We start from the raw sequence: 27,958 nt of genomic DNA, 5'->3' as shown, positions 1-27,958 counted from the left end.
TGGGATTTTCATTTTTTGATAGATGCATTGCTACAATTTAAAGATTTGTCTTGTAATCGACTATAACTCTTAGCTTTGCCCAAGACGTACAAAATGTCACCTGAAGAAATTGCATATATGTTTTTAAAATTTGATTACATTATCTCTCTTCTTTTGAAGAAACATGTCTGCTGTAGGACTTTCATGCTTATGTATAGAGTATTCATTTAAGTATTTTCTCTTATGAGCTGACACAAAGGTACAAATCCAATCAAGAGGTTTGAATTGAATATAGGTAATATTTGTATTAATTAGTCATCAGATACTTCTCTGCTTAATAATCCAGGCCTCTTGTCATGTCTCTCAGACAGAAACTGCCTGTGTACATGCACTAGGAAGCACTGCTAGCATTACAGTACATTACAACTTTTGAGCTTTCAGGTCATCCCCCAGTCCTGACCTAGTGAGTTAATATTAAACAGAATACAATCATGTTTTGGCTCAGGGCCCCATCTCTTTGAGAATGACTCTCTTAATTACCCGTAGATTCAAATAATCAGTATGTGATCTTCATAATTTATTGTCCCTTCTCCCGTCTTCTGTGCAAATGTGGAAAGTCACCCCACCAGGAAATCTTCCATTCCACCCTACCCCAAAGCACCACATCCCAGTCTCTTAAAATGGAGGGAAAGGAATTTCTTCTCTCCATTGCACCAGGGTCAAGAAAGAGATTCATTAATTGTTCCTAGTTGTTACAGACTCTGGGGTGATATAGACCATGGCATCTTCTTTACCAACAAACAAAAAGATTGGCTTCCCTGGCTTGTCCCTAGAGCCAATAAGCTGCATGACAGTGCTAAGTTTACACATGGAAAGCACAGTACCTTTTGGCCTATTTGTTATTCCTCAGGTCTGTCTGTCACAAAGGGATTATCAGACTGGGTTGGGAAGGAGGATAATCCACTGGTATGAATGATCCCATAATTTGTTCCACCAAGCTTTATCCATGTAATTTATCCAGTTCCCTGTTATGAGTTACAGAAGCAACTTAAATAAGGAGATTCATCCATGTCCAATTTGAGGCTCCTAAGTGTAATTACTTTTATTTACAAAGCAGAAACAAAATGTCACCCACTGTAGATTGAAGTACTGTCGTGATAAAATAGCTGGGCCTGGGTCTTATTAGGCACTCCCAGAATTAGTATTAAAACAGTTCTTCAATTTGTTGAAAGGTACACACATTTCAAAGCTTGCAGAATCAATGTCAATTTAGAAAATTTTAAAAAATTAGAATTTAGAAAAATGAATAAAAATTAAAAGCACAGTTCCATGTTCAGAGAAGAGGAGAAATATGCAATTAGTGTAATTGATAGTATTGGAAGTTAAGAAACTACACTAACTGTAATCGTGGGCAGATTCACTTCTCTGTGCCCCATCTTCCTCTGTAAAATAAGATTAGATGATCTTGAATCCCTTCCCACTCATACTATATATAGTCTTTCAAAACATTGTATTTAAAATAAATTACTCTGATGACATATTAAGCAAAGCAACATTTGCCTGAAATAACAAAATATAAATGACTTTTTACCTCAATGTTTCTATGGAAGCAGATTTTTACCAAGGTGAAAAGGTTTCAAAAATGAGTCCAGTAATAATGACTCTGTCTCTCATCCCAGGAAGGCCCAGCATGCCAGCTGCTTCTGACTCAATTCAGGAAGACCATCTACAGATACTAAATGGAAAACTCAGGATTGTGGAAATATACGTGCAAATTTATTGCAGCTGAATGTGAATGGAAGACTTGGGGCCACAACTTTTTATTCTATCTCAACTGCCTTAGAAAATGGGTTTTGTGATGTAAAACTACTAGAATTCATTTACACTGTCCCATGTTGGAGAAACATTTGCTCCCCATTTCTTTGTGCACACCTAAGAGCTGCATTAAAATACTTGGGATCATTTGAAATACCATAAAAAAGGAACTGTTTCAACTAAAGTACTATTCCATTGCTTTTTGAAAGCATAAAAGTCAGCTGAGGGTCTTATTCAAAATAGCTATCCACCAAGTTCCAGAAAACAACACAGTCCAAATTCAAGATCTATTGGGAAAGCTTCTAATATTTGGGCAGTAATTAACTGAAGAATAGTTGAATGTCATCTATTTACTACTGATGCACATGTATAGGCATTTTTAACACTGCTAGAGGAAGCCTTTTGCCTCTCAGCACAGATTTCTGATAAGATGTATTAAGACAACTTTATCAGTTGCTGCCCCAAACCCAGTAAATAAAAGGAGTTGGAAACCTGAAGTGGAAGAAGACTAAAAGTCAAATTCAAATCCAGTCCTAGATAAAACCAACACTTGGTTAAATAAGATTCAAGATCATATCTACATAAATAACAGTACATTAAAAAAAAATTCCAAACCATTACTACTATGAGTCAATAGTTCCCTCATAAATAAAAATACATATATATGCATCATAAATGTTTATTTGTATTTCAGTGAAAACAATGACTCTAACAAGATGAAATTTTGTAGTGAGCTGCTAAATAAGAGGACTGACCTATACACATTTCATTAGTAGGAGATTCATGTACTTAATAATCATCCTCATACTTGCGTTTCACATACGAACTGTTTAACAACTGTAGAATATCACAAATGATTGAACATTTTTCAAGATCTTTTAGGTCTTTTTTCTGATTATATTCCTCTAGACTTGGGTTTGTAACATTTAAATGAAATAAGCCTGCTGAAACCACCCGTGGGGATGTAAATTTCCCAAAGTTTTCTTTCAATCGTTTGTTAAACTCAGGAGCAGTATTTGGTCTTGCAAGATTTTTTAATGTGAATTGGTTATCTTCCGGGTTTTTACCCAAATCAAACCTTGCTCTTGCTTTTGCTTTTTCAAGATGCTTAAATGAGGTCAAATGTATATCTTCCTTTTTGTTTTCTGAAGAGTCCTAAATATTAAAAATAAAAGCAAAGTAAATTAATAATTTAAACTTAAGTTTTTAAAGCTAAAAGCAATATAGCTTATATAATTAAGAGGGATAGAGAATAATAATATATGCTACATAGGCAGTCCCCAATTTTCAAACACACTTAATGGACTGATAACTCTATGCTGGGGGAAAAAAAACTGGTTTTCTTGCTAATCTTCTACTCCACACCTCCCTGAATTTTTGCTACTAGAGGTATAGAGATTCAGTTGATGCTTTCAAATAATCTATGGGTTTCAGAGTGGAAAACAGATGAAATATTGTATTTTTTTTAAAATGACTCTGAGGACTAAATCAGGCAGGACAAACCTGCTCTTGGCCTCATATCTTCACCCAAAATTCAAGAAAATTTTCAATTATATTTCACCTAAAGTATATGAATTAAAGATTAATGAATTTAAATTACCCAGCATTTATACACATCATCCCCCCCACCATCACTACCTTCCAGAGACAAAGGAAATCTGAGGTTTTGGGGGGAAATTTGGGAGAATAAGAATAGAAAACCAGGTAATTTTGTGACCTTGGATAAATCAATTAACTATTAAGAGCCTCAATTATCTCATCTGTAAAATGAGAAGGTTGAACAATGTGTATCAAGGTATCCTCCAGCTTTAAATCTATAATCCTGTATTACTAGTTCAATAATCTCATCGTACAGAGGAAGAAACTGGGTCTAGAAGCTGAAATGATTTATTTAAGCACATATACCAACAGATAAGACTTTTTAGTCTTGATGCCCCAGTGCTATCTGTCTGAGGGTGAAGAGTGGAAAAGGAAGTGATTAGGGCAGTCTAAAAGCATTAGAAGCTTTGGGAGAGAGAGGGTGCAGGGTACTTTGTCTATTTATAAATGAAATGACTGGTTAGTTTTTCAGAGGAGAAAAGTTCTTCCAGTTTCCTCTATTTAGATGAATCCTAGAAACCAGAATTTTGGTTAATACTGTTAGTGATATTCACATTATCTGTAGATTAAATTGGCTTTTGTAGGTTGGCCTTGGATTCTTAGAGACATTTACAAAAATTTTATATAAAATTCCCATTTTCCCATGATAAACTGCAGCATCCCAACTTTCAAATAACCAATATACAAACTTCCAGAACACATCCTGATTGCAAACTGGTGACTGCTTGTATACCATGTATGACATACAACTGAATATTTTATATAATTTTTAGAATCTGTGCAATACTGCATACAATTCTGACATCTACGAAAATAATTTATTTTCTTACATATAGAGATATGTTCTGTCAGTGGATTAGTATATTTATTAGTGTTGGATTTTTCATGAAAGTAATATAATTATAAATACATAGATGTGCTTAAGAATTCAGAGGTATGGGCATGGAAAACCGCATCACCTGGCTGCTCTCAAATGGGTATTCCTCCAAATCCAAGTTCCCTATATACTGGGATGCCCTCTGGGTAATACAGGAAGAACCTGATGAGTTCGAGTTCAGCTAGTCATCTAATAAAAAGTCCTTTTAACAATAAATTCTGTGTGCCAGCCACTTTAATAAAGACACAAACTGAGTTACGCAGTGCTTCAGTAAAAAAGATTCATTTAACTTTCCCACTGTACATTACAGGCATATTTCTCAGTGTCTTTCAACAGCACCCAGTCAAACACCATTAAAATTCTACTATTTATAAAATCTTAGGATACTTAACAAAACCCTTAATTACTTTAAAAGACTGATATTAAACTTTATATTTAGTAACAATATTTAAACTTTTTAGGGGATTCCATTATGGTAAAGGATTGGGCCTAGGATTTCATTGATATTCCCTGGTGAGGAAATTCCTTCCCCCAGGGAATGTTTTCTTCTTTGAAACTCAAAGGGCTAAATGCCAATTAGTGCAAATAAAGTAGTTGCATTATTCAAATTTGCACTATATAACACCCAATGAAAATGAAATCAATGATCATATTTTACACAATTACACCTTCAATCTAATATATGATACTACTTCATGGAACTTATTATTCACACTAATCTAGCAATATCTTAAGGTTATCTAGAATAGTGAGAGGTTTAAGTGATTTATTTACCCATAATCATACATCAGTATGTGTCAGAGACAGGAATTTGAATTTGAAGTCTCTCTTGATTCAAGACTGATTCTCTACTCACTATTCTTTCATATATGTGTGTGTGTGTGTATGTGTGTGTGTGTGTGTGTGTGTGTGTGTGTTTATATCTGTAGTTTTCCCCTGAATCAACACACATAATAGACATATACAACACTAAATCACTGAAACTGGGAAAAGTTCTCTTTCTTTACTTTCCCATTTCCTCTCTACCATATGAGCTTATATTGGGAGATTTTCTGCCCACTTTAAGCTCTGGTACTGTGTGACTGACCCTAATTCTAGGACCAGAACTCTTTTTTTTTTTTTTTTTTTTTTTTTTTCCCTGAAGCAATTGGGATAAAGTGACTTGCTAAAGGTCACATAGCTAGGAAATGTGTCTGAGACCAGATTTGAACTCAGGTTCTCCTGACGTTAGGGCTGGTGCTCTATCCACTTCACCACCTACTGCCCCCCAGAACTCAGTCTTACTCCCATTTGTTACTTTTTTTTTTTCCTATGGGAAGATATGCAAGATAAGACATGAAAATCTGGGTGAAAATTTTCATGTAAAGTAGTTTAAATGTATTAACTAAACTCCCCCAAATGTTCCCCAAATTATTTTCTGAAATCAGTATTATTTTTCATTTAAGGGGATAATTTACATATAACAAAGAAAACTTATTCACTCAAGTAAATTATATACATTAAATTTAGTACTTGAGAATTTTCTCAGTCATCTCTCAATTATTCATGTGTTTGAAGGAAAGCAATTAACATAGATAATTTAAAGCAATCAGTAAACTTTTCACTTAGTTCTTTAGCAGATTTAACCCCCTAATTCATAGAACTAGAAATGAGTTTAGATATAATTAAGTCCAATCATCTCATTTTACAAATAGGGAAGTTATGGCCCAAAGAGAAATGGAAGTAGAGGTGGTGATACTTGAACACAGTCTCCTGCACTCCAAATCCAATACTCATACATAACAGCCACTTAAAATGCTAGTTGCCTACATAATATGCTGTATTGGACAGAACACTAAGCTAGCCCTAAATCCAACAATGATTAGCAGTGTGTCTTTGGATTCAGTGATTTAATCAATCTGAGCTTCAGGTTTCTCATCTATGATTTGATAAACCTGTCCCTGAGGGGTAGTTGTGAGGAGCAAATGAAGATAGCAAAATGCTTTGGAAATTGTAGCAATACTATATACATGTAAATGATACTAATTAGTATTAAAAATTAATTTGCATTCCTAAGCCATTAAACAAGCATTTATTAAATGTCTTACTATGCATGGCACAGTTACATATAGCAGGGATAAAAAAACGAAATCAATTTCAGCAGAAGATAGCCCAGGTTCATAATAGGGGGCAGAGAGAAATTAGAACAGACTTTTAAAAATTTTGCAGGTAATCCACAAAATGATTTATGAAAATACAACTAATACAGGGCAATACATTTCACTTGTCTCTACAGATCCAAAGCAAATCTAAATATGTGTTATCACATATAAATTTGTTAACAAGCATCCAAATTCTTATGTTAGCACAGCTTTGAAAGGAATTTTATGTCTTATTTATGTGAGATAAGATGATGTTTGTCAGAAAAATGATTTGATTTGGGGGAGGCGGGACAGTCAGTTTACTACATTTTCACATACACACAAGTGGATACACATAACACATACAATCATCCATTCCTGGGGAACAAAAAATGAAATATTTACTAGCCTTTACTAAAAATGGAAAAAAAAATAGATCAAGAAAAACATTATTACATGTATATTTCTCTTTCCAGCCCAAGGAAACAGCAGTGTCCTTTGTGGAGATTTCCTTAGGAGTAGTCTTGTGGTAGGTTGTGAGGCTGCTAAAATCTTAGCTGTCCTGTAAAGGGGTCGTTTTTGTTTCTCAACATACTCTCTTTCTCGTCGATTTTTAGGCTTTAAGCTTTCTGTTTTTAAGACTTCTGGGAATATAGATGATTTTGAATTGTTAATATGGTCAAAGGATTGTGGGGTTGGTGAACATTTTTCAGTAGTAGTTTCTTTTGGCTTAACATAAACAGTTTGTGATTCTTTCTGGAACTGTGTAACTGTTAATAGTGGCTTCTTTTTGTTGTTCTCTTTGGACTTCCCATAACAATAATCTTTCAAATTTGATTCTTCCTCATCTTCGGAATTTAAATAAGAATAGGTGTTACCTGATGAGGGCAACTTGTATTTGTATAAATATTCTTTAATTTCTGGTTGGACTTCAGAATTCTGAACACCTGGTATGACTACTGACTCAGGTTTTTCCTTGACAGTCACTTTATATATGTTATAATTTTCTTTTTTTTCCAGAGGCTTGATTTTCAAAGTAGCTTTTGAATGGTTTGTTTTGGGTCTATTATACCAGCCATGTAGGTCTTGGAAATCCTCTTCAAAACCAGTTTTCTCTACTTGTGGCAACTGCATTACATTGTGATCTTTTTGTTCTCTTCTTAACACTAATTTTGTTATTCTTTCTGAAGTGTTAAGTAGGAACTCTTGGCTACTTTTTCTTGAAGCTTTTACTCCGGTTAGACCTTGTTTTCCAACTCTTTCTCTGGGGTATTGCCTTTCATCATCTCTCAACAGTGACCTTCTTTTAATATTATGCAATGTAATATATTCCCTTTCCAACTTTCTGGCTAGTTCTATATTTGAAATCTTTTCATCATCTTGTGACATATTTCTTGGAAAAGTTTTGTAACTTTGCTTTTCAGAAGACCTTTCTAGAAATTGATTCAGGCCTCTCAGATCTGAGCTTAAAAATTTTAATGGTCTGTCGCTAGAATTAATCAAAGACAGGTTTTCATTGAGAGTATGAAATTCTTTTTCTGTGATTAGTCCCATATTTGACAGTCTTTCTATGAAAAGGCTTTGAAGATGTTTGCTTAAATCAGATTTTAGATTTAATAGTTCATTTTCTGAGATAATAAATAAAAGATCTTGTATGGCTTGTGTTAGATCTCTGTTTATGTCACTGTCTCCAGAAAAATTCCTTTCTGGATAATCATGTCTTACTTCATATGAAAATGGTGGGACAGTTTTAGTTCTATGTGGAGGCAAGTTTGGGTCTTTTGTGTCAGACTCTCTTTGGCTGGTTAATTTGGTTTCTGCATAGTTACTTAGTATATATTGTTCAAGGATTTCACTTAAAAGAGCTCTTAATCTTATTTCTAAATGTTTGTCACCAGATAGAGGGCGATTTGAATTATTCACAGGAGGCACACTTTTTGGGATAGTTTCTGGAAAATCTTTTAAATTATTTTGTCCTTTAGGAAGCTGTTCGGTTTTCATAGAAGTTGGTGATTTTTTTTTATTGTTTACCAAATAAAGGTTCTCAAAGAGTTTTGGTAAATCCCCGCTGGAGAATTTTCCTGATTCTGAAAGGTTTTCTACCAGAAAACTCTGAATGTGTTTGCCTAAATCAGAACTTAGATGGCCTGCTTCTGATCCTGATAGAAACTCTTCAAAACTGCTGCGCTTAGGGGCTGCAGCATGTTTTACATTTAAATCATCTGATTTACCCATGCTCTTCATTGAGTTAGCATCTAATTCTTCCAAGTCTTTTTCACCACCTGGAACAAAATATTTTTGTCTTTCTTTTTCTATCTTTGGCTCTGGGATGTTCTCTGTGGAAAGATTTTTAAAGACATTGCTTGCAAAAGATTTTAAACGGGTTCTATCTGCGTCACTAAGTTTATGCATGATGTAATTACTTGCACTTTCCAAAACAGAATTGAGATCTTTTTCTTCAAAATTCTTTTCTCTATATAATTTCTCTCTCTGAGGTAAATCATCTTTATCCTGTAGGAACTGGTTTTTTGATTTCTTCAGTGGTAAGTTCCAGCTTTCTTCCATCATTGTAGGTTTTTCTTCAGACAGACTGGTATCTGTATCTAGCCAGGGACTGTGATAGTCGTCTTTATCTAATTCTATAACACGGACTATGCCAGACTCTAAAGAATCTGAAGGAAATGCATGTAAAAATATGTGCCTCACAAAAGATTTAGACTTCGACCCATCTACTCCTGAAAGTTTTTCATTAGAGTCTTCACTTGTTGAAGCTAAACCACTATCCCAAACTGTTAGTGAACTTGGAAAGTCCATCAATGACATACCATGCTCCAAGTCCAGTTCTGTGATGTTTGGTTCAGAGGAAATTTGTTCTATGAATGCCACATTCTCTGGGCTTTCAAAACTTTCTGCTATACTTACAACTGAGAAACTGCGTATTACTTCTTCTGAATTTTTCTGAAAATATTCTTCTGGGTGCTTTTTTTTGAAACTATGCTTCCTTCCATTTGAGAAATCTTCCTCTACTATACTTAGCCGATCTTCAGGTTCATCATATGTCATAGGAATATAGAAGTTTTCCATTTTCTCTGTTATTTCTTCTATTTGACTTCCAGAAGATACTTCCATTGGATCATCCTTCAGTATTTCTTTTGAAAAGGAATTTAAACTCAAAATTTTCCTTAGGGAAAGATCATTCTGCTGATTATGCAGGATCTTGAGATCATTTTCCAAAGAAGATTTTGAACTTGAACTTGTCTTTCCTGAAAGTTCATCTAACTGCCTTCTCTGCACAATCTTGATGGTTTTTTTAATAGACTCTGAACTTGAACTTGTCTTTTCGGAATGCTCAGTCTGTTCACTCTGCATAATTTTGAGGTCATTCTTGGAAGATTTTGAACTTGAACTTTGATTTTCTAAAAGCTCACATAATTGTTGACCCTGTGCAATCTTGAGGTCACTCTTGGAAGATTTTGAACTTGAACTTTTTTTTCCTAAAAGTTCACACAATTGTTCATTCTGCACAATCTTGAGATCACTCTTGGAAGATTTTGAATTTGAACTTTTCTTTTCCAAAAGTTCACACAACTGTTCACCCTGTGCAATCTTGAGGTCACTCTTGGAAGATCTTGAACTGGAACTTTTCTTTTCTAAAAGTTCACACAATTGTTCACCCTGCCCAGTCTTGAGGTCAATTTTGGAAGACCTTGAACTGGAACTTGACTTTTCTAAAAGTTCACACAATTGTTCACCCTGCCCAGTCTTGAGGTCAATTTTGGAAGATTTTGAACTGGAACTTTTCTTTTCTAAAAGTTCACACAATTGTTCACCCTGCCCAGTCTTGAGGTCAATTTTGGAAGATTTTGAACTGGAACTTGACTTTTCTAAAAGTTCACATAGCAGTTCACCCTGCACAATCTTGAGATCAGTTTTGGAAGATTTTGAACTGGAACTTTTCTTTTCTAAAAGTTCACTTGATTGTTCACCCTGCCCAGTCTTGAGGTCAGTTTTGGATGATCTTGAACTGGAACTTTTCTTTTCTAAAAGTTCACTTGATTGTTCACCCTGCCCAGTCTTGAGGTCAGTTTTGGGTGATCTTGAACTGTTCTTTTCTAAAAGTTCACCCGATTGTTCACCCTGCCCAGTCTTGAGGTCAGTTTTGGATGATCTTGAACTGGAACTTTTCTTTTCTAAAAGTTCACCCGATTGTTCACCCTGCCCAGGCTTGAGGTCAGTTTTGGAAGATCTTGAACTGGAACTTTTCTTTTCTAAAAGTTCACCCGATTGTTCACCCTGCCCAGTCTTGAGGTCAGTTTTGGAAGATCTTGAACTGGAACTTTTCTTTTCTAAAAGTTCACCCGATTGTTCACCCTGCCCAGTCTTGAGGTCAGTTTTGGAAGATCTTGAACTGGAACTTTTCTTTTCTAAAAGTTCACCCGATTGTTCACCCTGCCCAGTCTTGAGGTCAGTTTTGGAAGATCTTGAACTGGAACTTTTCTTTTCTAAAAGTTCACCCGATTGTTCACCCTGCCCAGTCTTGAGGTCAGTTTTGGAAGATCTTGAACTGGAACTTTTCTTTTCTAAAAGTTCACCCGATTGTTCACCCTGCCCAGTCTTGAGGTCAGTTTTGGAAGATCTTGAACTGGAACTTTTCTTTTCTAAAAGTTCACCCGATTGTTCACCCTGCCCAGTCTTGAGGTCAGTTTTGGAAGATCTTGAACTGGAACTTTTCTTTTCTAAAAGTTCACCCGATTGTTCACCCTGCCCAGTCTTGAGGTCAGTTTTGGAAGATCTTGAACTGGAACTTGACTTTTCTAAAAGTTCACATAGCAGTTCACCCTGCACAATCTTGAGGTCAGTTTTGGATGGTTTTGAACTGGAACTTGTCTTTTCTAAAAGTTCACCCACTTGTTCATCCTGCACAATCTGGAGGTCAATTTTGGAAGATTTTAAACTTGAAGTTGTCTTTTCTGAAAGCTCAACTAACTGTTCATTCTGCACAATCTGGAGATCAGTTTTAGAAGACTTTGAACTGGAACTTGTCTTTTCTAATAGTTCTTCTACCTGCTGTTCACTCTGTAAAATTTTAAGATCAGTTTTGGAAGATTTTGAACTTGAATTTTTCCTTTCTAAAAGTTCACCTGACTGTTCACTCTGCACAATTTTGAGGTTAGTTTTGGATGATTTTGAACTGGAACTTGACTTTTCTAAAAGTTCACATAGCAGTTCACCCTGTACAATCTTGAGGTCAGTTTTGGAAGATTTTGAAATTAAACTTTTCTTTTCTAAATGTTCACTCAACTGTTCACTCTGTACAATCTTGAGGTCACTCTTGGAAGATTTTGAACCTAAGCTTGTCTTTTCTGAAAGCTCTTCTAAAGATTCACTTAGCACAATCTTGGGGTCAGTTTTGGAAGTTTTTGAAATTGAACTTTTCTTTCCTAAATATTCACTCGACTGTTCACTCTGTATAATACTGAGGTCACTCTCGTAAGGCTTTGAACCTAAACTTATCTTTTCTGAAAGCTCACTCAGTTGTTCACTCTGCCCAGTCTTGAGGTCAGTTTTGGAAGATTTTGAACTGGAACTTGACTTTTCTAAAAGTTCACATAGCAATTCACCCTGCACAATCTTGAGGTCAGTTTTGGGTAGTTTTGAACTTGAACTTTTCTTTTCTAAAAGTTCACCTGACTGTTCACCCTGAACAATCTTAAGATCACTCTTGGAAGATTTTGAACTTGAACTTTTCTTTTCTAAATGTTCACTCAACTGTTCACTCTGTACAATCTTGAAGTCACTCTTGGAAGATTTTAAACCTAAACTTGTCTTTTCTGAAAGCTCATCTAAAGATTCACTCAGCACAATCTTGAGGTCTGTTTTGGAAGGTTTTGAAATTGAACTTTTCTTTCCTAAATGTTCACTCAATTGTTCACTCTGTATAATACTGAGGTCACTCTTGTAAGGCTTTGAACTTAAACTCGTCTTTTCTGAAACCTCACTCAATTGTTCACTCTGCACAATCTTGAAGTCAGTTCTGGGAGATTTTGAAATTGAACTTTTCTTTCCTAAATGTTCACTCGATTGTTCACTCTGTATAATACTGAGGTCACTCTCGTAAGGCTTTGAACCTAAACTTGTCTTTTCTGAAAGCTCACTCAGTTGTTCACTCTGCCCAATCTTGAGGTCAGTTTTGGAAGATTTTGAACTGGAACTTGATTTTTCTAAAAGTTCACATAGCACTTCACTCTGCACAATCTTGAAGTCAGTTCTGGGAGGTTTTGAAATTGAACTTTTCTTTCCTAAATGTTCACTTGACTGTTCACTCTGTACAATACTGAGATCACTCTTGTAAGGCTTTGAACTTAAACTCGTCTTTTCTGAAAGCTCACTCAATTGTTCACTCTGCACAATCTTGAAGTCAGTTCTGGGAGGTTTTGAAATTGAACTTTTCTTTCCTAAATGTTCACTCGATTGTTCACTCTGTATAATACTGAGGTCACTCTTGTAAGGCTTTGAACCTAAACTTGTCTTTTCTGAAAGGTCACTCAGTTGTTCACTCTGCCCAGTCTTGAGGTCAGTTTTGGAAGATTTTGAACTGGAACTTGACTTTTCTAAAAGTTCACATAGCACTTCACTCTGCACAATCTTGAAGTCAGTTCTGGGAGGTTTTGAAATTGAACTTTTCTTTCCTAAATGTTCACTTGACTGTTCACTCTGTACAATACTGAGGTCACTCTTGTAAGGCTTTGAACCTAAACTTGTCTTTTCTGAAAGCTCACCTGACTCTTCATTCTGCATAATTTTGAGGTCAGTTTTGAGAGAAGATTTTGAATCTGAACTTGTTTTTTCTGAAAGCTCACCCAACTGTTCACTCTGCACAATTCTGAAGTCACTTTTGGAAGATTTCAAACTTTTTTTTTCTAAAAGTTCTCCCACTTGTTCACTCTGCACAATCTTGAGATTAGTTTTGGAAGATTTTGAACTTGAACTTTTCTTTTCTAAAAGTTCACCCAACTGTTCATTCTGTACAATCTTGAGGTCACTTGTGGAAGATTTTGAACTTGAACTTGAACTTATTTTTCCTGATAGTTCAGTTTGTTCACTCTGAACAATCTTGAGGTCAGTTTTGGATGATTTTGAACTTGAACTTATTTTTCCTAATAGTTCAATTTGTTCACTCTGTAAAATCCTGAGGTCAGTTTTTGAAAATTTTGAACCTGAACTTATCTTTCCTGAAAGCTCACTTAATTGTTCACTCTGCACAGTCTTGAGGTTTTTGGGGGAAGATTTTAAATCTAAACTTAGCTCTTTTGAAAGTTCACTGAACTGTTCACTCTGTACAAACTTGAAGTCATTTTTGAAAGAAGATTTTGAACTTGAACTTGTCTTTCCTGAAAATACAATTTGTTCACTCTGCACAATCTTGAAATCATTTTTGAAAGATTTTGAACTTGAACTTTTCTTTCCTGAAAGCTCACTCAACGGTTCACTCTGAATATTCTTAATGCCATTTTTGAAAGAAGATTTTGAACTTGAACTTTTTTTTCTTGAAAGCTCACTCAGTTGTTCACTCTGCACAATTTTGAGGTCATTCTTGGAAGATTTTGAACTTGAACTTTTCTTTTCTAAAAGTTCACCCAACTGTTCACTCTGCACAATCTTGAGATCTTTTTTTGAAGATTTTGAACTTTTCTTCCCAGAAAGTTCAATCTGTTCACTATGCACAATCTTGATTTCATTTTGATCATTCTCAAATACAACAGTCTCTACACTACCTAATGTTTTGTCATCTAAGGTCAGCAAACTCTGGCTTTTCTTTTCTGCCTCAATCTCCATAAGGATTCCTTGTTTTGAAAATAATTCATCTGAAAGATCCTTCAAGTCATCATTTAAAATTGATTTTAGAACCACTGTTTTTTCCAATTTTTCCAAACTTGGATTAAGCTCCAACAGCTCTGAGAGGAGGTTTTCCTGTTCTTTTCCAACCAAATCTATATCTACAGTAAAGGCTGTTTCTCCTTCAAAACTTTCTAAAGAAAGACTTGATAGACCTCTTTCTATCTCTTCAGTGTCGAAAGATTTGATTGTAAAGATGTCAGGATTTGAGTCCCAGGAAGAATTTTCAGAATTAACTGTTATGCTTGATGACGTTGGTGCATAAGGAGGGTCTTGATCTTCATGTTCTATAACCTCCGCACTTGATGTATTCTTTTTAACAACTGAACAAACAGGCTCATTTTGAATTCTTTTATGGTCTTCATTAATGGGAATTTCTGTTATATTCCTCAAAAAAGGTTCAAACTTTCCCCTATGAATAAGGATGGGTTTGTTGCTCTGTAATATTGAAAACAAAATAAAAACAATAAACATCACTAAGAAAATTTTAAGCATTTTATATTTTGAATTTAAAAGATAACCTTGCCTAATTTTCACTGAGTATATTTCTGCTCACTGTGCTCAAAAGCATAACCAAGAAAAGTATTGCTTTTTTATAGAACTTTAAAAATTTGATTTAAAAAATTGACATTTTGATATTGATTTTCTTAGCTCCCTCCCCAGGAGGGAAAATTGTCCTATGTACATATATATCTAATAAATCAATCCATAAGCCTAACAGCATATTTTAAACAAAAAAATCCATGATAGAATTTTAAAAATCAATTCCATTAATAATATTATGTGATTGATTCAAAAATAAATGAGTCTCATAAACATAAAAATATCTTACATAGGTTGACTCTGACATACAAAATATATTGTTGATAATCTTTTAATATTTCAAAAAGACCAATGTAAAGTCATTTGGCATCTGCCCTCAAGGCAAAGTGTCAGAAGTAATTGATGTGCTCCACTTAACCTGCACTAAAATGTGGCACCATGTCATAATGTAGCTTCGTTATTTGATCAAGGCTCAAATTCATCTACCAATGATAAGGGAGGGTGCCAAAACTAGTTCTGTGATGGCAATGATATTTTAATGTTATATCTGCAGGCAATTTAGTAATGGCAATGTATTGATACTGTAATACTGTAACTACTACCAAAAGTGTAATGATGAATTCCGTCAGTTAAGCGTTCACATTATATACCTTACATATATTTTAATTTTTCAAAAATATGAACTAGATAAATACATGCTTTAATTTATTTTAATTTAGTATCTCAGTTTTTTAGCAGTGTTACTTTTTTCAATCAATAATCAACAGAGCAAACAATAAACAAATCAATAAATTAAGACCCTAAATGCTATTTTGACTTTATATACCTAAAATATGTATATAGAGGCACTGGAAAAAGATAACAAATGTAACAATTGGTAAACTAGGATAATAACTTGGGACTTACCCCTTGAAATATTGGAATGCTTTCAGGGTGTGCTGATCTAAAAGTGAAATCCTCCAAATCCTTCATATATGTATTTCTAATAACAATCTTGAAAAAAAGAAGTTCCAGTTTTAGACTATAGAATTCCTCTCAGAGATCACTGAATTCTTTTATGATAGTACTTCATTCAGAGTTTAAAAGGGTTATTTTAAGAATATTTTTCACATAAAACTTCAACATGACATGTTTTTCCAATTATCAAAGTCTTTATCAGTACAATGATGTTTACAGTTCAGCCTTCTTTGACATTTAAGTTTAAATTTTCCTATTTATTTGGTAATCTCAAATCATTCACAAAGAAAAAGGCTATTATTTAAAAAAAAAAGAAAGAAAGAAAGAAAGAAAAGAACAGTACACCAATTCAAGCAAAAGCAAAGAGGAGAAAAAAATATCCGGACACAATGCAATGTGACTAAACTTGACTGAAAAACTCTTGATGATGATGTGACAGACATTATGCTAAGATGAGTTTTTCAATGATTTGACTCACAATGGAGAAAATGGGAAAGTTGAAACAACTTCAATAATTTTTTAGTTTATTCCCATTATAAGTGAAGATTATGAGAACTTTCACAATAGTTGTTAGGTAGATTGAAGTTATCTAGCATATTCAGCATATATTCATGGTACCAGTCCACATGTGGAAAAAAACACTTCTTCTTAGTAGAACATACATTACTTTTTTCAGAGCACTTTCTAATTTACTATCTTATTTATTATAGCACTGGATGGAAGGAGGGAGTACCATTACATATGAGGTTAATCAAATTGGCAATACAGTTAAGTTACCTGGGCAACAACAATAGCTCAGACTCATGTAGTAGTTTATGATTTGCAGAGCACTTTCCTCACAGCAATTCTATGAAGTAGATAGTGCAAGTATTATTATCCCCATCTTACTATAGAGGAAATTGTGTCTCTCAGACATAAAACAACTTGCTCAGGGTCTCACAATTAGAGTTTGAAATGGGATTCCAGGCCAGATCTTCCAACTATAAATTCAGCACTCATTCTTCTACACTATAGTGCTTCTCCAGTTAATATAACCGAATCAAATTTTATTTCACTAGTATTAAATAATTGATAGTATGTATGACCTTAACAATACTAAATAAAATCCTAACTCTTTAATTTGGCATTCCAAATGGAATGACCTACCTGTCTTTATCCTAGCCTCATATTTCCACTTCTCATCATCTGTGATGATGCCCCAAGCAAGGGAAATAAAATGATCATACCTCCCCATTTGGCACAAATTAGCCTTTTAACCACTCTTTCTCTATCACTTCATCTTCATTCTTTCGAGTAGCTGGGATATACCTTGTTTCTGATAAGCAAACCTTGCCCTTATGCCCCAATTTTGGTAATTGGGTTCTCATATTATTTTTCCATGTCTAAGTTGTTCCTTAGTTTTCTGTAGGTAAATTTTGTGTAGTATTTCTAAATAGATTAGTTTTGGCTTCATCAGTTGTTTCATTCATCTTTGTTATTTTAAAAATAAAGTCCTATGCTTTAAACAGCAAGTATGTTTGTTAAAGGTAGACTGAAAGGATGTATTCATGTCTGTATACATAGGAGTGTGCATATGGGAATAGGGAAGTGTAAGGAGCAGTAGTCAAAATTGCTTTGTAATCTTGTTCTCCTAAGTTAATGATATGAAGAATTCATCTTTATTTCTTTCTCTCTTCTCAACCCTCTCCCCCTTCCTCTTTCTTCTCTTTTGCATTCTTATGATATGCCTATATGAACATACACAGAAATGCTTTTGTTTTTATAGTCAATATATTTTCTAAACTCAACTCTCTCTGATGACCTTGATGTTTACAACCCAGATATATCTTAATCCTGACCTAGATTTATGCAAGTTAAATCAGCACCTATTCATAATTCAAGAATACTGACAAAATCTCAGTTCTTAGACATACCTCAATGTCAGGTTTCAAACCAACTGTCAAACCACTGCAAGTAGATAACTGAATTTGAGTTTCAGCAACAGAGCTTAGAATTTAAGCACTTAATTTCTTTGATTCTATTCATCTGTAAAATGGGGATATTATTCCTGATAAGCAAGTCTTGCCTATGTGTCCCATTTCCAATAACTAAGTTCGTATATAACTTCATCCATGTCAAAGTCCCTTCTTGGTTTCTTCCAACGAAATTTTGTAGTGTATTGCTACCAGGAATGGGGAAAGCCCTTTGTAGGTTTTAGAGTGCTATTTCAGTTGTGAGTAGTCAATTTTTTTACAATGAAGATGGACTTTTTGAGGAGTATTATGTACAGTGGCACATAGATGGTGGTTTATGCTTTGCTCTTTGCTCACTGTAGTTCTTAAATAGGTGATTGCAAAGCAAGTATTTTCCAATACTGAATACTCCCTGTCAAATTTAGCTTATCCCTATTAAACTCATCTGAATGCACCCTGCCCTATACACACACTCTAGAGCAAAGCTTTTTAAACTGTGGATTGCAACCCCGTATGGGTTTGCATGTAACATGGGATCATGTAACAATGTGGGGTCAAAAATTATGATTTATTATTAGTAAATGTTTGATTTGTATATCTATTTTATATAGTTATATGCCCTGAGTCACATAAAAATTTCTCAGGTAAAAAGAGTCATGAGTAGAAAAAGTTTAAGAAGCTCTGCTATTGTTTACCTACACTCTAATTCATTACTTTATTGGTCTCCTCGTATACAAAGATTCCTGAAATAGTTATACTTGGGTGTCTATTCTGTGGGACAGACTTAAGAGATCTTTTTGGTACTTTAGTAGCTGAATATTTTTGGATGAGTTTTAGTCATTCAACAGGATACATCTATGTTTTCCAGAGATTCTTAAGCTTTAAAAAGTCTTCAAGACTCAAAGGAATGAATTTTTATTCATTTTCACATTCATGAAATTTCAGGAAATTATAGGTTATTACTTCTTGATAAGCAAACTTCTTAACATCATAAAAATGGCAATAATGGCTACCAATCTGATTTCTTGGGTATTCTATTCTACATCTTATATGAGTATCCTATATTTCCTAACACATGCAAGTATCATATGTGTTACATATAATATATACAACACACATTTTTTGTGCTACATACATTTAGTGATTTATTTATTTAGGCAATACTTATTAAATCTGCAAATAATCAAACAACAGATGCTTACTAAATTTATTTTATTCACACATGCCTTTGAAAGGTTTTGAGGAAGATCTTTGCTATGGCGTATCATATGTAGTAAACATTTAAGTCAAACTAAATTTTAAAGATTAAATAAACTAGTAGGATTATTGATCCCCATTTACCTCGTTCTCTTCATCTGTTTCAATATTCTCAGTTTCATTCTTCTCATCTACCCCTTCCTTGTCCTTTTCCTTTTTCTCATCCTTGTCTTTATCTCTATCCAGGCTAATATGTTCTTCAATTTTTAGCACATCATCTAGGAAAGAATTAAGAAATAATTAGCCAACTATGGTTGTGGTAGTAACGTCTTACAGCAGCTGTGAGAAGTACTGTAATATAATAGAAAGTATATTTTGGGTCCATACTCAGAATCTGACAACTTCATATCCATATAACTGAATTTGTACAGTACGTATAGGAAATTATGGAAAAGACTTATATGGATGGAATTCTGTATGAATATACAAACATGCATGCATGAAAAAATATACAATACATATATGTCTTCAAATATGCAGTTTGTACATGCACATGTGTATAGTGTATGCATATATATACATGTACATATGTGTAATGGGCTGAGGCTTGAGTTGATGCACTGAGGTCCCAAGCACATGAGGCTAAATAATAATTGAACCATACTCTATTAATATATAAGCTTGGAGAAAGAATGGCCCCCACCCACTCTTTGTGCAAGTCCTGATGTGTTATATAGGAAATGACGATTTTGGTGGGTGGTGGCAGGGGAGTGGAAAAGGAAGGGGAAGGAGAGACTTTTTGCATTGCGATTGCAACGGTTTGCTCAGCTCAGATCTCTCTCTGTTAGCTGGCTTCCTGTCGCAGCTGCCCATATTTGCTATCGCAATCCTTATTCATCTCTTCACTTCAATAAAGATTGAAGATTTTCCCCTTAACCTGAATTCCTGACTCCGGCTGATTTTAAATACACGGTCATTACACATATGCATGTATATGATATATACATGTCATTTTTGTAATTCTTATATACATACTATGAAATGATAGATAACTGGGACTGACATTTTTGGTCTTGCATTCATGATAATTAGCACAATGCCTCCTTGCTCAGAGTAGATACTAAATATTAACTGAGGTGGTTTTTTTCCTTAGGGAGAATTCAAAATACATAACAAATTTCTTTTTCCATTAAACATATATAATAGTAGCAGAAATAATATTCATTGAGTGTCTACTTTTTTCTTTGCTTCCTGGTAGGTTGTTCTTTTGTTCTCTGCTGCATACTTTTTACTTTATTTTTTCCCTCTTTCATCCCTCCCAACAAGCAGGCTACAGTTAAGCGTGGACACATATGCACATACACATACACACAATTTTGCTGGATGTGATATTTTTAGCTGCAGACCTAGTTCTTTTGATTGCTGGTATATATTATTCTAAGACCTGTAGACTTTTATTGTGGCTCTGGTAAATCCTGTGTAATTCTAATTATAGCTCCAGCATATTTGAATTTTGTTTGTTTCTTCCAAAATTTGTCTTTGATCTGGGAGTTTTGAAATTTGGCAATAATATTCCTAGGTGTTTTCCCATAAAGGATCTCAGTGGTAAATGGTTCATTTTTCTATTTCTACTTTCCCTTCCTGTTATTATCACTCCCAATTTTATTTCTAGCCTTATTGTGTCAAGATTCTTTTTTTGGTTACAGCTTTCATGTAGTCCAGTTATTCTTACATTTTCTCTTCTTGATCTGTTACCCAGATCTGTTTTTCTTATCTTTCACATTCTGGTCTTTTTTCATTCTTAATATTTTTTGTTATTTCTTGGTGTCTTATACCTTCTCACCCAATTCTAATTTTCAAAGAATTTATTTTCTTTTTCTCCTTTTCTAGTTAACTTTTTTCCATAATCTTGCTTTTCTTGGTCTTTAAAAAAGTTTTCCCTTAATCTCTCTCATTTGATTTTTGACATTTTTTTAAATTCCATAATTCTGAGCAGGGAGTCATTTAATGTTTTTTCTTTGGGGGCAGAAGAGGTTTTTTTTTTTTTACTTCACCACCCTCCTCTGAAGATGAACCCTGGTCTTCCCTATTCCCACAGTAAGTTTCTATGGTTAAGTTTTTTCTTCTTTGCCTATTCATAGAAAAATAATAGTAATAACTATTAGTATAAGCACCTCTAATCCTGGGGTGGGGGAAATGGTGCCTTTGGATTCCCTTCAGCTCTGACCTCCTGGCACCCTCCTGCAAGTGCTAGCAGGCACTTGTTGCATTGCTTCTGTACTCACAGGCTGTGCTGGTTCCTTCTCACCCAAGGCCATGTCTCTGAAGCACAGCTAGGCCTATGCTTTCCTAATCAGCAAATGTTCCCTGTTCCCAAGACCCACATTCCATGCTGTCTAGGAGATGAAAGAGCCTATGGTTCAGGCTGAGGCTCGAGCCAAACCTAACCTAACGGTTTCCCTCTTGCAGTTTCAGTAGAGCTAGCCTGGACTTGTTTGTACTTCACATTGGTTAATATTCCTGTTCTGGAATTCTTCTTGGCTTACTGCTTATTGCAGGTAGACCCCTGTTCTACCCCAAGTCTTATTTGTTTTTCAGCAATCTATGTTTGCCCTGAGGCACAAATTTTTTCTGTTTGGGGGAAAATGTGGAGACTTGAAATTTTCTGACATACTTCACCATCTTCCCAGAATCCTCCTGAATAAGTTTATTTCCAAAAACTTTGTTGGCTATTGATGTTTAAAGGCAGGGAGCAAATTTAATTTTGTTAAGTACTAATTTTTTAGTACTCAACATGGTGTCATGTAACTAGTCACTTACTATATGGTTTTTAATAATATAGATAGGAAATGGAAGTGAGGTGGGAAGACATGGGAAAGGGTTATTATAAAGAAATACAGAAAGAAGTAGAGTTGTAAGTGGCTATGATTGCTTGTATTTTTATAAAACTTATTACATATATATGTATTTTTATGTAAGTATATATACATGTACATATAGACAGATAGATTAGGTAGACAAATAGATAATCCTTTGCTTATAATCTTAAATCATTAACTTGCAGAATCTAGAGCTGCTTGGATTCAGTCTTATATTAAAAAAAAAACTTTACAAAAAATCCCCCCCCCCCAAAATTACTCTTTTCTGATGGTCAAATTCCAAAGTGATCTGACAGTTGCTGTACCCAAGAGAGAGGACTGTAGGAACTGAATGTGGATCACAACATAATAAAAATTTTCACTCTTTTTGTTATTTGTTTTAATTTTGTTTTCTTTCTCTTTTTTCCTCTTTGCTCTGATTTTTCTTCTGCAGCACAATAATTGTATAACTATATATACACACACGTTGGATTTAACATTTTTTAACATGTTTAACATTTATTGGATTACTTGTCATCTAGAGAAGGGGATGAGGGGAAGGAGGGGAAATTTGGAATACAAGGTTTTGCAAGAGTCATTGTTGAAAAATTATCTACGTATACATTTTGAAAATAAAAAAGCTTTAATAAAAAATGGAGTTAGTTTTGAGACTTGTCTTTTCAAATATCTGTATACAAATATGGTGTTCTCTTTTTTTTCTAAAATATAATGGGTTCTCTGTGAGCAGGTTTCTTGGGGAGATTTTCTGGAGGCAGCCTTAGTTTTGGTTCAGATCAATAATCACTTCAAATGCAGCCAGGTGTTAAAGTAGTTCTTTATTATTTCTTTCAAAATAGTCCAGTTAGCTTTCTTTGGTTCCGAGAGCACTTGTTGTTAGCTTCAGCCTCTCTCTGAATCTTGGTTCTGCCCAACTGCTGATTAGCTTCTCAATCTCTGGAACTGAACTCTCACTCTGTCAATCTTCCAAAGTGACTTCTGGCTCTAGCTCAACTCTGACTCATGGCTTCTTCTGAACTGACTCTCTGACTGACTGAAGCTCTTTTTATGCTCGGTGTAAAAGATTGACTCCTCCTCTGAGAGTGGGATTATGGATTTCTGACTTGTGAATCTCCTGACTTGTGAATCTCCTGAACTTGTGAACTCCAATGTGTGAGCTAATGTGTGAACTCTCAAAGGTGTGAGCTCTAATGTGTGAATTCTTAAAGGTACAAATTCAAGCACACAAGCATTACTTCCATCAATTCCATTGAGTTATCACCTTGTTTCAAGTTCTGGCCCATAACATCTCCTTGTAAGATCGGATCAATCATACTGAACCATGCTAAATTAGATAATTACTGTCTCTCTCAATTCTAATAAAGTATAGCTAAAAAGCAAGATTAATTAGAAATTCTAATGCAAGGAAATAAGTTTAACCTCATGAGTAGCATGGAAACGTGGAAAGGGAATCACAACTGCAATATGGCTATGGAAAGCTGTATCTAATTCAAAAGAAACTCTTTCTTCTCCTAAAAAAGCTGATTACATTCATTGCCTCCACTTTTTCTTTTCCTCACTGCATTCTCCATTCTTCAACCCTTTGTAGCTTGGTTTCTTTTATCATTGAAACTAACAATCTTTTAATTACAAAACCTATTTTTTCTCAGTCTTAATTTTTCTTCACTTATCTATCCCATTAAGTGAATTCTGGTAGTTAGGATAAAATATAAGCTCCTTTGTTTAGGTTTTAAAAACCCTTCACAGTCTGGCCCAAACCATGGCTTTTTTCTCACAGGACATTTTCATGACAAGGTTAAGTCCCACACATAGAATACCTAGGAATTCTTTGTCAGGCATTCACTTTTGAATTCCTTTCCAATTTTTCTTTGATTCTATCACTAGGATGTGGTTGACTTGGGCTGGGTGAAGATAGAAGTATGAGGGGGGAAAATGAGGCTGGGAAAAGTGGTTTTCACTACAGAAGGCAGCAATTTTGGATTAGAGAGATCAGAGTTGTTTAAGGTTTGAATTTGTTTGCAATAGGACTAAGGAAGTTAGTTGGGACCCCTAATCTTCCAAGCCTTGGGATAATGAAGAACTATATTGATGAAGGTGTTTCTACATAGGGTGGATGTAGCTACAGATACTCTTAGAAATTTTTTTTCTTTTGGATCTCTGAATCTTTCTTTTTTAAAAGACATCCTTTAAAACAAAACCACTCTGACTCTCATAGATTGACCAATAAGTTTCAGGCCAAGCCCCAAGTAGTCTCTGGATCCTGATTGACTCAGATTGAATGTAAACTGCAATCATTTCTTTTTTGGCCAGAAACCCTGAGAGTCTCCCCTGCCTCCCCGATTTAATATTTTTTGGACTAGGTGAAAGAAATTATTCTTTGCCTCAACTGTTAACTAGCCTTAATCTCTGAATTGGTGCAGCCTCAGTCAAACTAAGACCTGTTGAAGACCTTAGCTTTAAAAGGCCAAGGTTTCCCACTGCATCCAGTGCCCTCTCTAGTTGTCTCAAACTATATTTTGTCACTGACCCCAGGTGGCTCTGGAGTGGGAAGTGGGGCAAGTGACCTTGCCCAGCCCTTCTTCACTGAAATCCAGCTAGCTTGCATATCAAGGTATCACCTCCCTGACATCATGGTCCTCCTTGTAAAGGAAAGACAAACATATCAAGAACAACACATTCATAATACCTCCTTGTACCCCGCCCCTTGATTCACTGAACAGCACATCTGGAAGCATAAATTTTTTCCCATTGCATTTTTTTCCCTTTCACCTAGAAACCTTATGCTCAACAACTTTTCAATAGGTTAATTAAACAATATAGCTAGTTTGCTAGTATTTCAAATTTGATTTCATAAAGTCACAGAGCAGTGTAAAATGTTAGAGAACTCTTTAAGACATTTCTCTATTTCTCCTACTATTTGATTTTTTTGTTGTTGTTGAGGCAATTGGGGTTAAATGACTTGCCCAGGCTCCCACAGCTAGGAGGTGTTAAGTGTCTGAGACCAAATTTGAACTCGAGTCCACCTGACTTCAAAGCTGGTGCTCTATCCACTGCACCACCTAGCTTCCCCTACTATTTGATTTTTCAAAGAAGGTTTCCCATCAAAACTTTAATCTCATGCTACTTATATAAGATTTATCATTTAATATGATAGACAAAACTTCTGGTTCTGAACTCAAAACTAAACAAGAAAGCTTATGTCTTGAATTCTGATGTCACATTTTACCAGTACAATTATTTAAATATTATACAATAATTTATAATTTGTTAAGTATTGAAATATTAATAATAATGTACCTGTTTTTGAGGGTAATTCTACACCTTCATCTGAAATATCAAAGGAAACATGTCGAGGAAGAGATATCTGAAGCAGACAAGAAAAAGTAAACAGGGATATCATTATTTCATTTTTGTCAACTTAGCATTATTCTATGCCTAGAAACTTTAAAAAATTCAACCTTTTAAAAAATCTTACATAAAGGTAAAAATTCAATTAAAATTTAACTGCTCTGATAGGGGCCAGCACACTAGAGCAAAATAGGGAATTAGGAGAGCCTTGTTAGGGAAGGTTAGAGAAAAAAATTGATGTTGCCTTTTGGATCAGAAACATACAACCATTCTCCAAAGCCTAGAAAAGAATTTAACTGAAAGAAGGGGGAAAAAAGGAATGACATTATAGAAAGCATTTATCATAACAGACCTCTGAATCATGAGAAAATGAATAAGTTCTTTCTACCAGAGTAGCTTAAGGTCACAACTGCTAACATTGCCAAGATTTTGATTTTGATTTTATTTATTTTCCCCCTCAATACTATTTTATTTTTCCAATTACATGTAAAGATACTTTTCAACTTTCATGTAAGATTTTGAGTTCCAAATTTTTCTACCTCCTTCCCTTACCTCTCCACTTCCTTAAGACAGCAAGCAATCTGATATAGGTTATACATGTACAATTATTTTAAACATATTTGCACATTAGTCTTGTAAAAAATCATAATAAAAGGGAAAAAACACAAGAAAGAAAAAATAAACAAAAAAGAAAAATACTATGCTTTGATCTACTACATTCATTCTTCAGAGTTCTCTCTCTAGATGCAGATAGAATTGTCCATCCCAAGTCTTTTGGAATTGCCCTGGACCACCACATTGCTGAAAAGAGCAAGTCCATCACAACTGATCATCACACAATCTTGCTGTTACTGTGTACACTAACTGATGAGCATCCACTCAATTTCCAGTTCCTTGTCATCATAAAAAAGATACTATAAAAATTTTGCACATATAATCCTTTTCCCTCTTTTATGGTCTCTTTGGTATACAAACTTGGTAGTGACACTGCAGGATCAAATGATAGAATGTCAAGATTTTAAACTTCCATTTACCTTATCAACTTTCCTGAGATTAGCTCCTTTTATATAGTGTTTGAAATTTTACAAAGTGTTTCCTCACAAAAATCATGAAATAAAATTGATTCTCAAGGAGAGAGCAATTGTGGGAGAGAGGAAGAGAATTTAAAATTCAAAATTTTATTTTTTTATAATAAAACCTTTTATTTTTCAAAATACATGCAAAGACAATTTTCAACATTAAACCTTGCAAAACCTTGTATTTCAAATTTTCCTCTCTCTTTTATGCTCCCCTCCACCCTAGACAAGGAATCTAATATAGTTTAAACATGTACAATTCTTCTAAACATACTGCACAAGAAAAATCAGATCAAAAGAGGGGAAAATGAGAAAGGAAAAAAGCAAGCAAACAAACAACAGCAACAAAAGGAAATTTTATTCTTTCATCCACATTCAGTCTCCATAGTCCTCTCTCTGGATGCAGATGGCTCTTTCCATCACAAGTCTATTGGAATTGTCTTGAATCACTTCATTGTTGAAAAGAGCCATGTCCATCACAGTTGATCATCATATAATCTTGTTGTTGCTGTTTTTTCCCTCTTTTATGGTATACAGACCCAATGGGGATAAAAGGGGTAAGCACAGTTGTATAGTGTTTTGCACATAGAAACTCAAAATAAAAAAAAAGATTAAAAAGTTTTTAAACTTACTTTTCAGTTATCATACCAATTTAGCATTCATTCCATTTAATATACTTTCCATTTACCATACCAATGTAAGTCATCAGTATACCAAAGTGTTGATCAAGTTGCTGAACTTATTTCTATCAACTTTGGCCTTTGATATTTTGGTATCTTTTCCAAGAATATTAAAAAATAAAAAAAACCCTAAAATCTAAAATCTCAATACTAATCAATTAGCTACTAATCAACAAGCCATGGAAATTTATTCTCTTTCCAAAAATCACTGCTCTTTTTTTCTAATGACTCTTCTTTTAAACAGTTGCCAAGTTCTGACAAAGCCCTTTTATGCCCTCTTTAAGCAATTGTTGATAAAACCAGACCCCTGGCATGTTGAGAGGCAGAGGTTTGAGGGAAAACTAATTAGGAGAAGAAAATTTCTTTAGACTATGTCAATAAGGTAATGACCTAAAAACAGGTAAGGCACCTACATGCATCTACTTCCAAGTGGATAAAAAGCCAGACCTAAGTGGCCTAACTGAGGATGGAAGTCAGCAAAAATGAATAAACAGGCATTTGGGCAGGCTCTTACCTTAGCAAACAGTGCATGTAAGAGTGCATACACAAAAAAGAACACAACATGGAAGGGGGGAAACAGTTTGATGCAATGCAGTGTAGAGCTGTATTCAGAAAATCTAGGTTCAAATTCTGAGTCTGATTGGTACAACAAAGTCCTGATCTGGAAAATGGGGGCATTAATACAAGCTCTAGCTCTCTCACAGAACTACTTATTTTTATTTTTAAAAATTATTTTAATTCATTCCATTAAATATTTCCCATTTGCAAAATTTTTTTAACAATTAAAAAATGAGTTTTAAATTCTCTCCCTTCTTCCCTCTTCTTCTTTGATAAGGCAAGCAATTTTATTTTGATCATACATGTGTCATTGGATTATTGTGAGACAAGTACTTTGTAAGTCTTTTTAAAACCCTATATAAATGGAGCTATTTCCAAAAAAGTAAGGATAAAGATATTTTCTTAATGATAAATGGTATTTTTCCTGAATGGGAAATGGGAATGCACCCATACATAAAGTTTAATTAAATCTATAAAGATAAATG

The 27,958-nt window shown here is 34.5% G+C and overlaps 1 protein-coding gene across 1 annotated transcript in view; it reads right to left on the bottom strand.

Moving 5' to 3' along the window:
• Positions 1-2,457: 2,457 nt before the first annotated feature.
• The window catches only part of C2CD6 (C2 calcium dependent domain containing 6), a 128,081-nt gene continuing 102,580 nt past the window's right edge, over positions 2,458-27,958 (bottom strand). The window contains exons 14-18 of the mRNA XM_051990521.1: positions 25,109-25,175; positions 19,080-19,213; positions 15,736-15,822; positions 6,847-14,724; positions 2,458-2,949 (exon numbers count right to left, since the gene is read on the bottom strand). Of these exons, the coding sequence (XP_051846481.1) occupies positions 2,584-2,949; positions 6,847-14,724; positions 15,736-15,822; positions 19,080-19,213; positions 25,109-25,175 (8,532 nt within the window). The 3' untranslated portion in view covers positions 2,458-2,583. The remainder of the gene's footprint in view (positions 2,950-6,846; positions 14,725-15,735; positions 15,823-19,079; positions 19,214-25,108; positions 25,176-27,958) is intronic.

The sequence above is a fragment of the Antechinus flavipes genome, chromosome 3 (genome assembly GCF_016432865.1).
Source record: "Antechinus flavipes isolate AdamAnt ecotype Samford, QLD, Australia chromosome 3, AdamAnt_v2, whole genome shotgun sequence".
Lineage (NCBI taxonomy): Eukaryota > Metazoa > Chordata > Mammalia > Dasyuromorphia > Dasyuridae > Antechinus > Antechinus flavipes.
Note: the sequence above shows the minus strand (reverse complement) of the source record. Positions and strands in the feature narration are given on the sequence as shown.